The sequence below is a fragment of the Haplochromis burtoni genome, unplaced genomic scaffold (assembly GCF_018398535.1).
Source record: "Haplochromis burtoni strain Fernald_Lab_line unplaced genomic scaffold, NCSU_Asbu1 Contig_155, whole genome shotgun sequence".
Classification (NCBI taxonomy): domain Eukaryota; kingdom Metazoa; phylum Chordata; class Actinopteri; order Cichliformes; family Cichlidae; genus Haplochromis; species Haplochromis burtoni.
Genome location: NW_024582516.1, coordinates 1,130,660 through 1,147,595, shown reverse-complemented (window position 1 = coordinate 1,147,595; position 16,936 = coordinate 1,130,660). Strand labels below are relative to the sequence as shown.

Sequence of the window (16,936 nt, the reverse complement as noted above, 5' to 3'; positions counted from 1 at the left end):
CTAAAAGTATGTGTAAAGAAAATAAAAACAGCTGGACTGATGAAAAAGACTAAAACTAGCTGAAACAATTTTTTACTTGAACAAGAATTATTATTATTTTTACTTTTCGACGGTGTGTTTAAATTTGCCAAACCAACAAGGATCAGGAAGCTAAGATTCCTCTACAGCATGAGGAGATATATTTGTATTGTAATGTCTATTTTCCACTGACAAACACCACCCACATCATGGTGATTTAAAACCAAAACTAAACGGAAATGACCAAAACCCACTTTGGAAACTAACCGAATGGAAACTAAACTGAAATTAGAGCTAATAACTATAATTGATCGGTTTCTTATGTGTATATCATGGTTAACAGGATCTTGGGGAGCACTACTGCATATACATTTAATGCTATTTGTGGCCCTAAAGGCAGCTGCCTACTGTCTGGATAATTCTGCTGAAAGCTAAAAATGTAAAACTAAAGCTTATCTAAACGTAATAAATATTTAATCTTTAAACTAATAGTGACAAAGTGGTTAAAACCAATAAAGGTTTTCAAGCAAACACTTGAGTACCACCCAGATTGTGGTAAAAACGTTAACAGCAGCTTATCCTTGTTCCTTTTTTCTTGGTCTTTGGGCAGGTATCCATCAAATGTCTTAAGAGTTCGTCCAACGAAAGTTCAGAGTTTTTTGTTGTTGTTTTTTTTCAGCATAAAATATTGTGCCCGTCAGTTTTTTTTACTTAAGGATAAAATCCACTTTTGTTTGTCAAATGTTCAAAAACTGCAGTAAAACCAACAGATTTCTGTTAAGTAAGGTAACACAGACTCTGTGTTAACTGTATGTGAACAAGTGATGCTTATGTGCATAGTCACTGTTTAAAGGCCTTCTTTAAGCCAGATCTCAGCTGTCATAGGGCAAAAGGAGTGGTACACCAGGACAGATAGTCAGTCCTGCCGATCATATTTAACTCTCTCATCATTTAATCTCTACATTTATAGTCAATAAATCTTTAAAATTTTCAGCGGTCATTGTGCACGATCATTGTCCAGTCATTTCCAAACAAGGAAAGGCGTTTGTGGCACTTAATGTATTTTGAATGGATGCTTTTCTGACACTCCTGAAGCCACCATACAGGGCCATTGTGTATTGTATGTATGGTCGGCAAGGTCAGTCTCTCAATTGCCCCTCGGGGATAAATAAAGTCTTCTGAATCTGAATGTTTCCACTATCTGAATACCAGCAATGCACACGCCTTTACTACACTGATAATTGGGAATTCCTTAGAAAGGTCTTGCCTGCAACTTGGTCCAAATTCCTGATGAAATCACAGCGATGTGTGGCAGCGCTGTATAGTGAGATGTTTACAACGGAAAAAAGGGGAAATGGAAGTGTTATGTAGAAAACCAGGAGGTCATAAGTCAGAGTAAATTCTGTCTTGCAAGAAAGTGTTTTTTTTTTTTTGTCTGTTTGTGCTGAGGCAGCACGATGCCCACTTTTTCTTTAAAAAAGGAAAAAAGGAAGTGCGGGCTGCTCCTGAATGAGTTGTTTTAAAATATGAGCTTGTGATCGATGCTGGCAGCATCACATGTAAGAGGCGAGGCCTGGCCATCGATCAGTAGTTTGACAATCCCGGTCATATAACCTTGGTGTACCTGTCCTGTGCTGCTTTTCCCAGGAGAATTCGTGAAAGTTTTTCTCTTGGAAGAGGGCCAGTCTTGCCTAAAGGTGATAAATATAGGTTTGTGGGTTTTTTTTTTTGGTTTTTTTTAACATAGCTTTGCCTCTCTGGGTTACTTTGAGTCCTCATTTCCTGTCCTTTCTCTCTGCCTCTCCCTCTCTCCTGCTCTCTGTGGAGTGGCCTGGTTTTTCTTGCAGCACGGAGAGGCCTAGCGGCTCTGAGCCTACCAGCCAGACCCATTCATCCTTTTGACCACCTGTCACTCCTCCCCCTCAGCTGATGGGGTTGGTTTGATCCAGACTGTTGAACTGATCTGTTACAGTGTGGGAGTTTTGGACAGTTGGATTCATTCTGATGGTACTGTTTCGGCTTACAGTTTGATTCATAAGGAGTAAAGCCTTTCCCAACTTTTAGTGGGGTTTTTTTTTCGGTTTTTTTTTGCTTGTTTATCAGTTAAGCACTTTGCGCTTTCTGCCAGATGAAGCAATTACCAAGTCTCTCAATAAAGGTTAATGAGTTTCCTTCATGTGCAAACTTCCCCTTTGTGTCTCTTCCCTGACACACTGAAGGAATTTCTAATAGTGTGCTGGCAGATTTTCAAGGTCAGGTAGACCTTATGGCCTTTCAGTCAGCCTCCATCTGCCCCTTTGAGGGAGGAGAAGGAATTATGAATTCACTTATCGTGCTGCAGTGTTATTTATTTATTTTTTAATTTTTAATTTTAGAGAGCCGAGACCTTGTAAAAGGAGGGACTGAAGTTGTTTCATGTGCAGGTTTTCTTTATTCCTCACACGTTCCAGAGTCACTTTCACCATCCTGTCTCGGCAGGTAGGTCGTTCTTAGTTTAATCATCTCAAGGAGTGGATATAATAATGTATACGGAAAATTGTTAATTCAACACTTAGCACCTTCTTAAACATTTAGGCTTTATAAAACAAAGTAAAGCTTCAACAGTTCTGTGATAAACTGACTTATTAATTGGCACAGATTTAACCAGAGAGCATTTAGAAAACGGACGTTTTCCCATAAACATGTTTTTATAGGAGTATGGAGAATCTGTAGGCAAGGGACAAGATTTGTGGTTCTGGTATCTTTCTGGTTTCTGTTTGTAGTCCGTTTGTAGTTCTGTTGACCGATCGTGTTTGGTTGCATACAGGTGTACAGTCATTCTATCAATTTATCTTTTTATTATCTCTTTAAAAAAAAGGTATTCATTTGTAAACCAATGGGAATAACAGATGGAACAGGACATCTTGGCTTGGGCAACTTTTGAAAACCCCAAGAAATTAGCTGTTCCTCTGAGAGGCTAAAATAGGAGATCAGTTGATGGGCTCCCAGACTGATACTTGATCATTTCTGAAGTCAGTTTTTAAAGGACAAATACCCCAAAGTTAGTGGTAGCAGCCTCTCCAATATAAATATCTGATGGGTTTTCTTAGAGGTGTATGGATAGCGAATTGAACGCCCTATGAAGTTTGGATTTTCTCATTCGTAACTGGTAAATTGGGAATAATAATAACTTGGAGATATATTGATTAACTGTTAGCGTTGTCCACACAGAAAGCAATTTGCAGCAATGTGGCAACCAGATACCATCGAAAAGTTTTAGCCAAGCAACTGAAGCAACTACCAACCACAGGGAAGAATACTGTCGATTGACATATGAGGGGGTGGTAAATACATTGGCAGTAACCAGCACCCAGAGCAGTAAATGTCAACTAGGGAACAAAGTGACCAGCAAATTGTTTCCAATGTAACCGTAGAACAAGGAAGTCAAACAGAAAACCTAGTCAGTTCAAGAAAATCTCACATTTGTCAGCCGGGGTTTTAGTTCAGAGTGAAGTCCTTTCATGGTTGTGTCAGATACCTGCTGCACCGAAAGTACCTTTATTTCCATCATACGTAAAGCAACAGACTGTAATTGCCTTGAAATGCATGTTTACTAGACTGGTAAGAAGCAGAAAGCAAGGTATTGTCTTAAGCTGGCTGCAAAGTAAAGCTCAACCACAGTTCAGCCATATCAGCTGATCTACTTAGCAAATATGATGGATGCGTGGGGAAGTCCCAGTACAGACGGACACCACCAAAGATAAATCACAGCAGAAGCAAACTGGAAACGACAGTCTTCCTTTAACTTTAGTGGTACTGACATAGTTACATTCGGTCTCAGATTGCTATCACAGTTTTGCCTTCCGTTTGAGCTGTAATATATCGCTGCACGATGGCAGAGGGAACTAATTGATCAGGTAATAGCTTTGGTAACACGTGGTCAGATCTTAAACGTGTCTCTCGTTCATGGGCTCCACCTTCCGCACATCAATACAACGGCTCACTAGCTCTCGGCTGCCTCACTTATCTTGCCCCGTCCAGTCTGCAGTAATCAGCGGTCGATACATCACTGGGCAGCAAAGTGCCATGTGAGCTCTACAACCTTCCAGCTGGATTTAGGCTCATTCTTTCAGCTCAGCACAGTACTGCTTTGGGAAGAGGATTGATCCCTGCTAAGGTTTTCTTCCTTTAGACAAAGTTGCAGGAGTTGTCAGGCCTAATATCTAGGATTAGTTTTTCCTCATGTTCAGTCTGAAGATTATAGATAAGGAAAAAAAAGCTCTGTACTTCTGTCCCATTGTGTTTGTTTTTGGCTTCTGCGAGCTCATCCCCCACACTTGTGGTTCATGGCGAAACCCCTCAGCAGCTCTTGAGGATGTATGACATGTTGCGGAATTCCAAACATTCCTGAAAGTGTGTGGGATTAAATTTTTTTTGTGTGTGTGTGCTGAGCACACTTGTGAACAAGTGAGAGCGCATTAACCCAGATGGGTTTGTCAACTGTGTAAATCAAAAGAAGCAGAAATGTTTATGCAAGTTCTAGCATTTGCTGCAACACCAACAAATGTATCCCACCACTGAACCCTTTGGGTTTTTTTGTTTTTTGTTTTTTGTCATGTTCCTAATTTCTGGATGATTCAGTGAAACAGACATTTGGTCTCAGTTCCTTGAGTCCTCTTTTAGTCGTGTTAGATCATCAGGAGGAATACTCATTTTGTCCATTTCCTACTTCTGCTACTGCTTTTGGGCGGAACGGAGGCAGGAACCCGTCTGACCCCGAGGAGTTTTTCCTTTTTACGGCACTTAATGCAGCCAGCAGAGCCTGACATGGAGGCGTCTTGTTTAAGAAAAAAAACAAACCAGAAACTCGATTGCGCTTCAGTGGCCGTTATCTTGCCAGACTGGATGGGTGAGATGAAGAGTGTCTATCCTTCCAAGAGCTTCAAAAAACCCTGCAGAAAACAGGAAAGCCTTTCTTGTGACTGCCACTCCTTTATCTTTTTGTGAGTTTTTTCAGCTTGAGTACGTGCAGCATTCAATTATTTTGGGTTTTTGAAGAATTGTCACTCTGATTGTGTGTTTGTGTTTTATGCTGTCAAGGTGGTGGTTGATTATCTCGCTTGCCCCAGCTCCCAGCTACATATTTATTGTGCGTAGTCAGCCCGCGCATTCCTCTCTACTCCCTTTATAAACCCAGCTCAGGTGCTGACAGCCTGTCTGCTGCTGCCTGGATATTCCATAGTCTCTTTCACTCAGTCATTACTCAGCTCAGAAATATGAGATAAAGTGCCCCAGGAGCGCTAAAGCTCTCTCAGAGCCCACCTCATTCTCTGCATCTCCCTGCCGTGGAAGAGTGTACTCAGCTTGCCGGTGCTGTTGTTTTGAGCTGATTGTGCACACCCTTTGTTCCTTGTCTGCTAAAGCGCTGTTTGTTCTCATTTTTTAGGATCTACTACATCTCTCCCATTGTCTTTTTTTTGAAGAAATGTGCAGATTGCTGGGTAATTGGACAACAAATCTGGTTGGTTTTGAGGATTTGATGCGTGAACCAGCAAAGGGACTAGGGATGCCAGGGATGTAACTAGAGCAGGAGGATCTAAGATTGCCGCCAGTGGCGATGCAATCAAGTGTTGCATCTGTCCTCCCGGCACCCACCGCTGACCTCATATCACGGCTCTGGCAGCTAATGCAGAGTGAATCATTCTGTTCAGAAAAAGAAGAATAGAGGGCAAAGAGGGATCTGTTATTTAACTATTTGGGAAATATATAGTGAAATAGCTGAAAAGCGGGCTGTGCAGCTCACTGAGAGTGTCAGTTTTTGATTAATGTGCAGGTAAAACATTTACCTTCATGTAAACCAGGAAAGATCAGCCTGGCCTCTTTGCTTCGTCACGTCAGCTTCCTTAACGCACAAGTCGTTGTAGCGGCTGCGTCTCAAAGGAGAGGAAACAGAAGCGAAGGGCAGCCTGTGGTGCACTAATTTTAAGTCCTGGCCTTGCACCTTCAATTTCAAAGTGATACAGACTGGTTAATTTGTGCTGTCATCAGCTTACATGTTCTGTACTTAACACCGCGGGAAACTTTGAGTCAGCAGGACGGGCGATCGTGCATGTTTTGGAGCGTTTTGCACTGCAGCCGTTCGAGAATGCAGCCCAAACAGCATCACGTTGTTTTCTTTTCTTTGGATTTAAGCTTTGGCAACCTTGAATGAATTTGTATGTCTGACAGAAATGGAGACAGTAGAGTTTACACATCACACTTGAGCGTTTGTGATCCGAAACATCAATGGGCCTGGTTGTCTGTGCTGTTTACAGCTGCAGTGCATTAACAAAAACAACATAATCATGCAGTTTTTTTTAGTTATAACAGCATTGCAAACAACATATTTGCATTTGCAGTCTGTATATCTATAATGAATGGATCTTGCACAACGTCTCTTCGGGGCCGTGTTTATTTATTTTAAACTAACTTGTGGCGTGATATGTAGGCCAGCAGTTCTGCACAGCTAAGCACGAGCTGTTCACTAATCTGTTTATACAGCAAAAATCTGCATCCTCTTGCAATTTGGAAATTGCTATCATGGATGTAAAGGCTGGTTTGTTTGTTTGTTTGTTTTTTTGTTTGTTTGTTTGTTTGTTTGCGGTTGTTGTTTCATCTGTTTCCCTCCAGCTGTTAATCCACGCACCACATTGCATATTGCGGCGTCAGTGGTAGGTGTCTGCGTGCACGCATGAACGAGTGTGTGATTTCAACAGATGGCCTTTTGCACTGAACCCTCTGGAGGAATCTTTCCTGCTTCCTGAGGCTGTTATCGCCCAACACATCTGCCGCTTTGATTCCCGCTAAAAGAAACACCGGCCGTGGAAAAGCCGGCGCTACAGCTCTCCTGGTCAGGAGCTTTTAGCCAGCCATATGGACAGTTTGTGTATTAGTTGCGTTGATCGTTTGTTTTCTTTTGCACTGTCACCTCTCTTGTCTTCATATGGTCAAATTTTTTTTCCCCCCTGTTTTGCCCCCTTAATGCTACCATTAGCTATCATCACCTCACCCACTGCTGCCACCACCTGTCTTCTATTACAGCACCCTGTTATCAAAGCCCAGCGTTTACCCTCCAGGCAGTGCTCTTTGGACTTGGTGACTGAGAGCAGTGTAGGGAAGAGCCCACAGAGATCAAACACAACAGCTCCTCAGCTTGGAGCTATGCCCGTCTGAAGGGAGGTGGCTGAACAACATGTCGTTAAATTGTTACTGAATACATTGCTGCATACATGTAAATGTTTAGCTTCATATACGTCGAGTGGGCCGGTTATAGGCCACACAGACATGCTTGATTATACCAAAAATATGATACTAGGTGTTTTTTTTTGACATGATGATATATAAAAATGTACTTTAATTATGTAGCACCTTTTTAAAAAACTGATTGGATCGATAAAAAGAAGAGTATTCATGTTGTAAATTCACATGGAGAGACAAACAGAATAATTGGAAAGCTTTTTAAAAGGGTGCAAACAAAAAATAAAAAAAGGAAAAACTAGATTAATAGAAACAAGAGAAGACAGAAGGGGACAATAAAACTGCACGTAAGATAACGTTGCAAAGTTTCCTACTTAAACTAGATGTGAAATAGCAGAGGTGTGGCTGTTATCTGATCTTGAATTACAAGTGAACTGTTGCTACCAACGCTGTGCTTTATTATTGATAATACGAATGAATTATTGTGTTGAATCTGTCAGGTTCAGTTCTGTGAAGCAGTTTAGAAAAGCGGATATTTTGCTCTTGAATGGTGGCTTCAGGATCCGTTACAGTGTGGTATCTCAGAACTGAGAGTTGGAGAGAAAATGGTCTTTGCAGTGTTTTTGGCCTGAAGCCAGCACAAACCTGACTTGTAGATGAGGTTAAAAGGTGGATGTTATGTCAATTTTAATAGTAACTGACATTTTTATTTCTGTGCACAGGCCCAGGACAAGAGGAAAGCTCTGGAGGAAACCAAAGCCTACACCACCCAGTCCCTGGCTAGCGTGGCCTACCAGATTAATGCCTTAGCCAACAATGTGCTGCAGCTGCTGGACATCCAGGCCTCGCAGCTGCGGCGCATGGAGTCTTCCATCAACCACATCTCTCAGGTCAGAAATACACACAGAAACTCCTGGCCACAGACCAAGCAGCTGTGAAGATCGCTGCCCCACGCTTTCCACTTCTCCTCTCACTTTCACACAGACTCGGTTATTTTAAGTCACAGCATGAAACAGTAGCATCCATGGTTCCCTTTATTGGTTTATCAGTCTTACTCAAGTCCTGACTGGTGGTCTGCTTGTTTTTATTTTATGTCAGCGTGGTTGAGAAGCATAAAAATGATGAAACAGTTCCCCCAACAGCCATCGACATCCTCAAAACACAGGGTTAGATTTGTCATAGCTGGTTGTAATCCATTCATTCATAAGCGAAAATAACAGCATTTGAAAGCTTGATTCTGTCGCCTATTTAAAGAAAAACTTTTCTGTCAGTCACAAACTGTCAGAAGTCTATTTAATGCTGTTTACTTTATTTGTTTTTTAGATTTTAGCTTGTGTAGAAACGGGCATGTTGCAAGAAACAAAGCCACACATCACGCTGTTTATTGCCCAAGCAAAATGAATCCTGTCCTAGATGTGCTTTTTAAAGTACGCAAAACTTTGCATCACATAACAGCTGAAATGTAAAAGTTTGAAAACAAATGTTCTCTGTCCTCTTCGGTTTCTTTACTACTTAGCAAGTCGTTTGCAAGTGTTTGCAGACAAGCCGGTGTCTTCCACACAAAGAGCCGGTGACTGCACTTTACTCGCCAAAGAAATGCCAGCAACGTACCCACAACCACTCACCAACATGTTGAGCAATACATGTTTTTCCCTAGTGGTTACCAGTGGGTCATTGGCAGATCTGTAGGTCAGAGCAAGTTTGGCTTGAGCAAGCAAATTCACAGCAACTGCCAGCAACCTACAACTGATGGCAAATACTCAGTTTTAGCAACCGGTGGTTGCCAGGCGATTGCAGCCTCTAGGCCTGTGCGACCGGAGCCTTCGATACGAAGCCCCTGGTCACTTTTGTTCAGTGCCAGTTCCAATAAAGCTTTTGCAAACACGAGGTTTGTATCCTCAGGACTGACATGAGGGGAAAAAAGAGATGATGGAAGTTTTTCTCTGGGAAAATTTCAACCTGAAATTGCATTATGTAGTTCATTATGAATGTGGTTCAATTGATCAGAGACTTTTAAAATTATATTGATTTTATACTTGAGAGTAAGTAGCTCACTCTTTTACTTATTGATAGTGTTCAGTATTTTAGCAGCCTAACTGTTAAACGCTTTTGTTAAATGACTTTAACCACATTGCTAACACATACAGTAGCTCACTCATGTAGCCGTTCCTCTCTGCAGGGTGAGGGTTTTGCCATGTGCAGGTAAATCCAGCCGCTCATCCAATGAAGGCATTAAGAGCTCAGACAAATCAAACAAAGAACTCCAGCCATGTGGCATCTCATAGATTAGAACTGGGAGAGATTCACCACACCCTGAGCACGCCAAAATTTGTGTTAAAATGACTATACTTGGAGTGGTTGGATGACGACTGGAGGCTCTAGTTCCTTTGATTTAGTTTTCCCCGCTTTTTCTTCATAACAAGACGTCCTGAAGGTCACATTTTTAGTCCGGTGGTGGAAAAGATCATTTGCGACGCCGGAGGGTTTGTGAGGGAAAGGAACAGACGATGACTGATGATGAGCAAAGAAAGCGGAGAGAGACTCCCAAAAAGACAAATTTACTTTAAGTTTTGAGTCAGTATCCTGACAAACAGCCTTCAGCTGATACCAAGGTCACTGTGACACCACTGCCTGCCTCAGTCTCCATGACAACCCCCTGAGCTACATCTAAAAAATATTTGAAAGACAGCTCGACACGTTGTTTCAGATCAGCAAAGAAGGCCGTGCACTAAACACTCCGCTTAGTTTACACTATTTGACTTTGTTTCCATGGTCTCGTATCTTGTCGTGGGAAATTCCAGACTTCCTTTGCTATATTTAAACTCAATGTTGTGCACAGTGTGTAGCCATGGAGAAGCCTCTAAGATGACTAAATAGTGTCACTTTAGGTCAGCTGACAGCCAGGTTTCCCCTCATTATGCTTATCTTTATATTTATCTTTATATCTTTATCATTTATTTTAAAAAAAAAAATTATAATAATAAAGCAAGAGCACCAAAAGAGCATTGATGCACCAAATGCCACTTTCCTTGGCTGATTCTGATTTTGCTTTCTAAGAAATATAAATTTGCATTGTTTATAAAAAATTGAACAATAAAAATATTTTCCACAGCTACACCTGATTATACTTTTTTTTTTTCATTTAATCACACACTTGGATAGATGTTGGAATAAAGTGCTCCATGTTACTGGACAGAATTCACATTGTAAATGTGACTTACCCAACATGTTGTACCTTCTTGTAAAGCTTCTAATTTTAAAGGAGCTTATTTCCTAATCACTTGAATTTGAGAATAAATGTCAGACTAACGCCTACATCCAGTGTCGAAGAAAATGGCCAACTCTGACCACAGTGGTAGAAATCAAAGGTGTGTACTCAAAAGCAACGTAAAACCATTTAATATCACATTGTTATGTAAATGAAATTGATTTTAAATGGCAGATAGATGCATTGCACTTATTCCAAAAGCTAAATTAATTTGATGAGTGTGGCTTATGTTAGCCAGTTGGCATGTTTTACAGTACTCTGGTCAGGTGGTTATGCTTGTTTCTGCAGCCTTCATGGAGCCATCTATTTTTGGTAGTGCTAGTAGTGCTACTGGTAGTGCTATTTTTGCTCTTTTTGTCAAACTCTTGAACGACACACTGCACATCATACCAAGATTTGATGTTTTAGCTAATAGCTCTTTGGGAATCTCCCTGTTGAAAAACCTTAAGAAAGCCCGGGGAACTGTTGCTCAAAATCATTGAGCAATAAAGTTTCACAAAAGCGTGACTCTTTGGAAGCAAAATAACAGATGATCAGCAGGCCAAAGTTTTTACACAGTACTCTTATTATTATGATAGGAAGGCTGGTCAGAGGTCAAGGCTAATTAGCTGAAAAGCCAGTGACCAGTTGGTGCATATCTACTTCAAACTATTATTTTCCCCAGCTGACAGCCTTTGTAGCTACAGGAATAACACTCTGCTGCCTTTTTTTAAAATTTTTTTTTTTTATATATAATTGGTCTCTGGAAATGTAAAGGATTTAGCAGCTTTGTCTGTTGCCAAACATACGCCACAGTGCTTAATATCCTTTTCATTCATTACGCCTTCTTCTCTGCCTGCTTGTTTTTATGAATAAGTGAGAGCAGAGGTCTTAATGAGTTAGCCATTATGAAGTGTATCTCTGTTTTTAATAACAAAAAGGGAGGGCTGTGTGAGCTCTGCACGCTGTGGGTTTGTTATAGCTCTCTGCTGTCGTGTTCAGAGGTGGATCATTATCGTGATGCCCTCACAGCTCATGGATATGAGATTAGCGGAAGCCCTAAAGGCCACTGTTGCATTCTGCTGAATGGTTAATGGAGAGGAAAGCCTGTAACTTGCGGGGGAAATTTCCTCATTTGCCGCTGAAATATGATGAACACGCTGTTGCGTGCGCTGGATGAGTCCTATAATTCTCCCTATAATCAATTTTTGTCAGTATCATAAGCCTGTACCAGTTCCTGCTCAAAGCTAGAGATGCCTCAGAGTACAGTCAGTGCCTGTGGTGAGACGTGTGCTGGCGTCATGGCAGCTTTCTTTGGTTTGCCCACAGTTAGGAGGGATTCACTCTGGTCAGGGTGTGTCTGCTTTGTGATGGCATCTCTCCGTCTGGAATATAGCACATTCATGTTGTTTACCTTTGTGCTGGGGTGCATACGAGTGACTAATGGGTTCTGTTTTGCCAAATTAGAAAACTACGGTGCTCCGTATGGCACATGAAAGTTCTTTTATGTGTTGTAAAAATTTCCACCATGTGTTTGTGATGTCGTACAATAGGAGTCCAAAGAAATCAGGCAATCCCTGCTTCATTTTTCCCGTTTCTTTCTTTTTCCAAACTCGAGACAGCTGTCTGTGCCCTTATCTGTTGGCCTTCTTGTTTCCAGTACTTGGTCCCTTCTTCATCATGAGTCTTGAGAAATGCCAAGCTATGACTGGCCAGCGACCAACTTGTAGTTTGTGCTGTCTCTGCCAAGGCACAGCAAGAAATTATGACTTGTTTTTGACTCAATCGACAGTGAGACCATCCTGTCAGACAAAATATTGTGCTTTCTGCAGGCTCGATATGAAGCAGGTGGACACAGAAGATGAAGCTCGTCTCATTTGTAGCGGATCAGAAAACATAAATGTGATGTCTTTATATTTACAACATTTTGTAATAATTTAGTCTCTGCTACATTTGATCGTACCCAAATTACTTGTTGTTATTCAGTGGATATCAGTGTCCTGCTGCAGTACAACTTACATAAATGTTTCAATGTGTTCCTCTGGGTGTTTGTTGGCGTGTCACCTTCCCTGCTGTCATTGCCATTTACAATCTCTTTGCAGTATTCAGGCGGAAGGTCTAAAGGGAGAATAGAGTAGCTAGCGGGGCTTCCACCTTGTGCTGCGTGTGAAGTGGCTGCTAAGAGGCTGCGAACAGGGAGTGCTTTGTTTGTCCGGCGGAAGAAAGCGGTGCCTCGCATTGAGAACCTCTCTGTGATACCCCGAATAGAGAGGGAGGACGGGAAGAAAGGGTGTATGTGTTTTTGGATGCGTTCTCCTTAAATTCAGTCTCCATTGCATAATTTGATTTCACGCAATTCACCCAGAGGCACTGAAAATACAGCAAGAGAGAGTAAAGCCTCTCTCATTTACCTGCGATAGATGTCTGATTCAATCATAGTTACATCAAGTTTTTCATGAGTAAGTGTTCGATATGGAAAGATGGGACATGATGGGAAAAACAAAGTAATTTATCAAGAAAGACGCCTGAAGAAACTCAAAGATGGCTCTTGGCTACCATTTTGGTCAACACTTTCTATTAGAGGTGATGACGTACCTCTCCTGTGCTTGCATAGTGAAACAGAGAGCAGAGGAGAGAAACTTGACCAAATAAAGATATTAACTTTTACGTATTTCATTTAAAGGCAAAATTGATGAGCCATAGAATTACTGGAAGAGTTACAGGTCAGAGAAAGGGGAGAAAGAACCTAGTGAATATAATAATGTATCTTAAAGCTTCCAGGATAAATAGATGTTACATAAACGCTTTTATGCCAATACTTTTGGGTGGTGGTGAGTCTGCAGTGTTGTTATCAACTCAGTGACATGACTTCCTGTTCTTTGCTGCTCTGCTCACAGTGAAACAAAGAGCAGAGGAGAGAAACCAGCGCAAATAAACAACAAATGATGCAGCAGAGACAAACTGAGCTTAAATGAAAGAAAATATATTAGATTATTACGATGAATATGTGATTTTTGTGATTCTTTATTTTTGTTTCAGCTCTGCTCTCATTCTTTTAACAATGGTGGATTTTTTTTGTTTGTTTGTTTGAAGAAAACTACACAGTATTCACATTTTCTTTAATGGGAGTGAATTAAACCAACATTTATAGTTGTTCTTATTGGCTACATTTTGGTGAAAAAGACTATTAAATAACAAAAGACATTTGTTAACAGATGTACAACATAAGGAGTTAAAGATTTTGAACGTCTGCAGTATGAGCAAAATTTTGACGGTAATCTTCTTATCTTTTTAAAATAAAATGACTGAATTTTTTTGTAATGCTTACATTTGCTAATCGAAGACGAGAACGAAGCAAAGGTAATGTCGGTAAATTGAGCATGAAAATATGCCACACTAAAAAAGACGGGCACATACTTAAGCTCACATTCTGACCTATAAATAAAGACCCGGTAATTTGTGTGTATATATGTGGTTATGACCATTTTTAGTGGCACAGTCTTAAGTTCTCTTGACTCTTGACTGATCGCATCAGGGAAGAAACTCAATCTTAGGCCACAAATGGAGGAAACTGTGATCGTTAAGAGCTTTTAAGATGGTGCGAATGCAGCATCAATACAGCACAACAGAGTAAAATGATATCAAAATAAAAAAGGAAAAGTGCAAGTAATTAAAGCCTGTAAAATATTCAGATGAATTGATTTAACTTTTTAGCATTTATCCTGTGAAACTGTAGATCGCACTTGCATTATAGCACAAATCGATCTGTCAGTGTTGACTAATCTAATGAAAATGATCCTTTGACAGTGTTGTAATAAATCATCCCGTTATTGAAAATACTTTACTGTTTGTTTTGCCAGCTCATATTTATTTGTAGTGATTTCAACCGCTCTGTCTTACATTTGGACCTGGCTTGTGTGCAGACTGAACTCGGTGAACGCAGTGAATGCAGAAAACAGCTGATACGCACACACACGCACGCACAATGAAAACTCAGTTTGTTCCCACAGCTGTGAGGTTCACTCAGATGGTGTTTCTACAGTTACACAATATTCTTATCTGATCACATGAGCCAGCCCATGTTTGTGTTCAGAGTCGGATTCGGTTTGTGTTTATGAGGCCAGGTTGGCACACTTACTGTTTCAGTTATTTGTCATTTCAATCGTCATTCCTTGCATGAGCAGTTGCATGCCTTTACAGTCCACTGCTTGTGTGTGTGTGTGTGTGTGTGTGTGTGTGTGTGTGTGTGTGTGTGTGTAAAAGGCTGTGATAAGACAGCATGCATGCTAGGAATTAAGGCTGTGTCTGTGCTGCAGTGCTGACTTGCTGACCTCCTGTTGAGGAAGAAATGGCTTCGCTCCAAACAGGAACTGGAACCTTCTCGTTCTGTCTGCGTTTCTGTGTGCTTCTTGTGTTTCCTGCTGATCCCTCTGCTCGCTCTCTCCTTTCTCTCGCCTGGTGGTCTACTTTCCACTCTTAGATATTTACACGTTTTTCTACATGACTGTTCAGTGGATTATAGTGATGTGGCAGGATCGGCGGTCAGATCCTTGTGTGGTCTCTTGCCTCTTAACAGCAGTTATTTAAAATATGGGGTTTGTATTGGAAGGTTTGGATTCACGAAAAAAAAAGGGGGGGGGGGTTAGAAAATGATTCTGTGGAAAGAAAATCACAAATCTGTGACGTCTAAATGAAGTTAGACCATTTTTTTGTAATTCTATTTAATAAATCACATTGACATCTTTTCTATGTCTCTACAGATTCACAAGCATATAACCAGTAATTGAGTGTCTTTGTCCAGTAATTCAGCAATATTTCTGAAGCCTTTGTTACTCATTATGTTTAGCAAAATGCAATGTGATTGCATTGGAGATTTCAATGTGTCTTTGATAGATTTATAGACTGTACATGCTCACTTTTAAGGATCTCTGAGTTGACTTTGGAAACTATTGTGCTATTTTTCTTGGCATTCCTTTACACTGCAGTTTGTGGGATGTTTTTTGATGGCTGAATAAGTTAATTGTGTTGCTTTGTGACACAGACGCAACTCCACATCACTTGCACTAAAGTTTCCAAACGGTGGATAATGACGATCAGCTTGTAGGGATCACCTTCTGTTTTGCCAGACATTTGGTTTGTGCTTCTCTAACCTTTTATCTGTTGTGTATATATTCGTCTTTTGACTTGAATACATCCTGTATATGTAAAGCTGCACGGTGCAGGGAACGGCTGTAACTGCCACTCACAGGCTTGACATCCAGCAGTGATTTAGGGAGCGCTTAATTTGCTCATGCTTGTGTGTCATTGGCAGAGCTTTTTGAATATCGGTCAGTCGTGTTCATTTAATTCTGGTTGGACAAAATTAATTATGATTCTTACAACCCAATTGGAATCTTCTCACATTCTCATGGATCATATCTTGAGTTAATGTGATTTGACTCATAAAAATAACATTTATAAAAACGTATAAACAAGTCTGACCTGAAAACAGACTTTTATTTTTGCTTACGTTACAGCAAGCATTAAAAAGAAAAAATAATGGAGGATCTACAAAAAAATTTGTAAAACACAAAATGTAGCAAATTTTAAAATCAATTTTGTTGATCAGCTCATCAAACCTGTAAGAAAGGAGACCAACAGATCCTGTTTTTTGTTTTGCTCTAAAAGAAATCTAACTGCCCCTTTGGGAATAAAGTGAAACTTTTCATTCTGTTTGGCAGTTATTAAATTTTCCCCTTTTTAATTGAAACATGTTTGTTCTATAAAATATTTAAAAACAAATCTTTGCATTTGAGAACCTCAAGAAATAATTGTTTGTCATTCTCGCTAAATAAATAATTTCAGCGTTTAATGATTTTTCTGTTAATCTCATATTTTCTGTTGTCGCATTTTTCTCGTCCTTGTAGCGTTTGTAGCTTGAATGCGACGTGTGACTCTGTCCTGCATGGGTGGATGTTAAAGGGTGGATGTGTGATGATGTGAAATAACTGGTGACTGAGGTTGTTTAGTGATTCATCAGCTTCTCTGCTCGGTGGTTACTCCTCCTTCCTCACTAGCAGAGTGCCTTCTCATTATTACCAGTGCATTCTTTCCCAGCCAACAACTCTCCAGTTGCATCTAATCATTGCACCTTTGTTCGGCACCACAAGAGCAGTGTAGGGAATTGTTTGACACCTTTGCATCAACACGGCCGATTGGGAAATGCTTTTCCTTCACTTTTCCTTTCATTTTGCAGCTGAGTCTCAGTTTTAGGTGTTTGTTCGTCTCAATTTTGTCTACCTCTTAGTCTGGGAATGGTAAATACTTGCTCTCAGCTTTCAGTTTGTAAGTAAACTTCAGCTCTCAGTCAGAATGCTGCCTTGGCTGCCGCCCAAGTGAGACTGCAAAGGCCAGCTGAGGTGTTTCCATATGTGCTGTGTTAGCAAACACCGCGTCGACCTTGGCATGCTTTCCCGG

At 40.6% G+C, this 16,936-nt stretch overlaps 1 protein-coding gene across 9 annotated transcripts in view; it reads left to right on the top strand.

The window, feature by feature from the left end:
• The window catches only part of abi1a (abl-interactor 1a), a 50,171-nt gene that overhangs the window by 3,606 nt on the left and 29,629 nt on the right, over positions 1-16,936 (top strand). For all 9 annotated transcript variants that reach the window (XM_005932110.3, XM_005932103.3, XM_005932109.3 and 6 more), the window contains exon 2: positions 7,956-8,123. In XM_005932110.3, the coding sequence (XP_005932172.1) occupies positions 7,956-8,123 (168 nt within the window). The remainder of the gene's footprint in view (positions 1-7,955; positions 8,124-16,936) is intronic.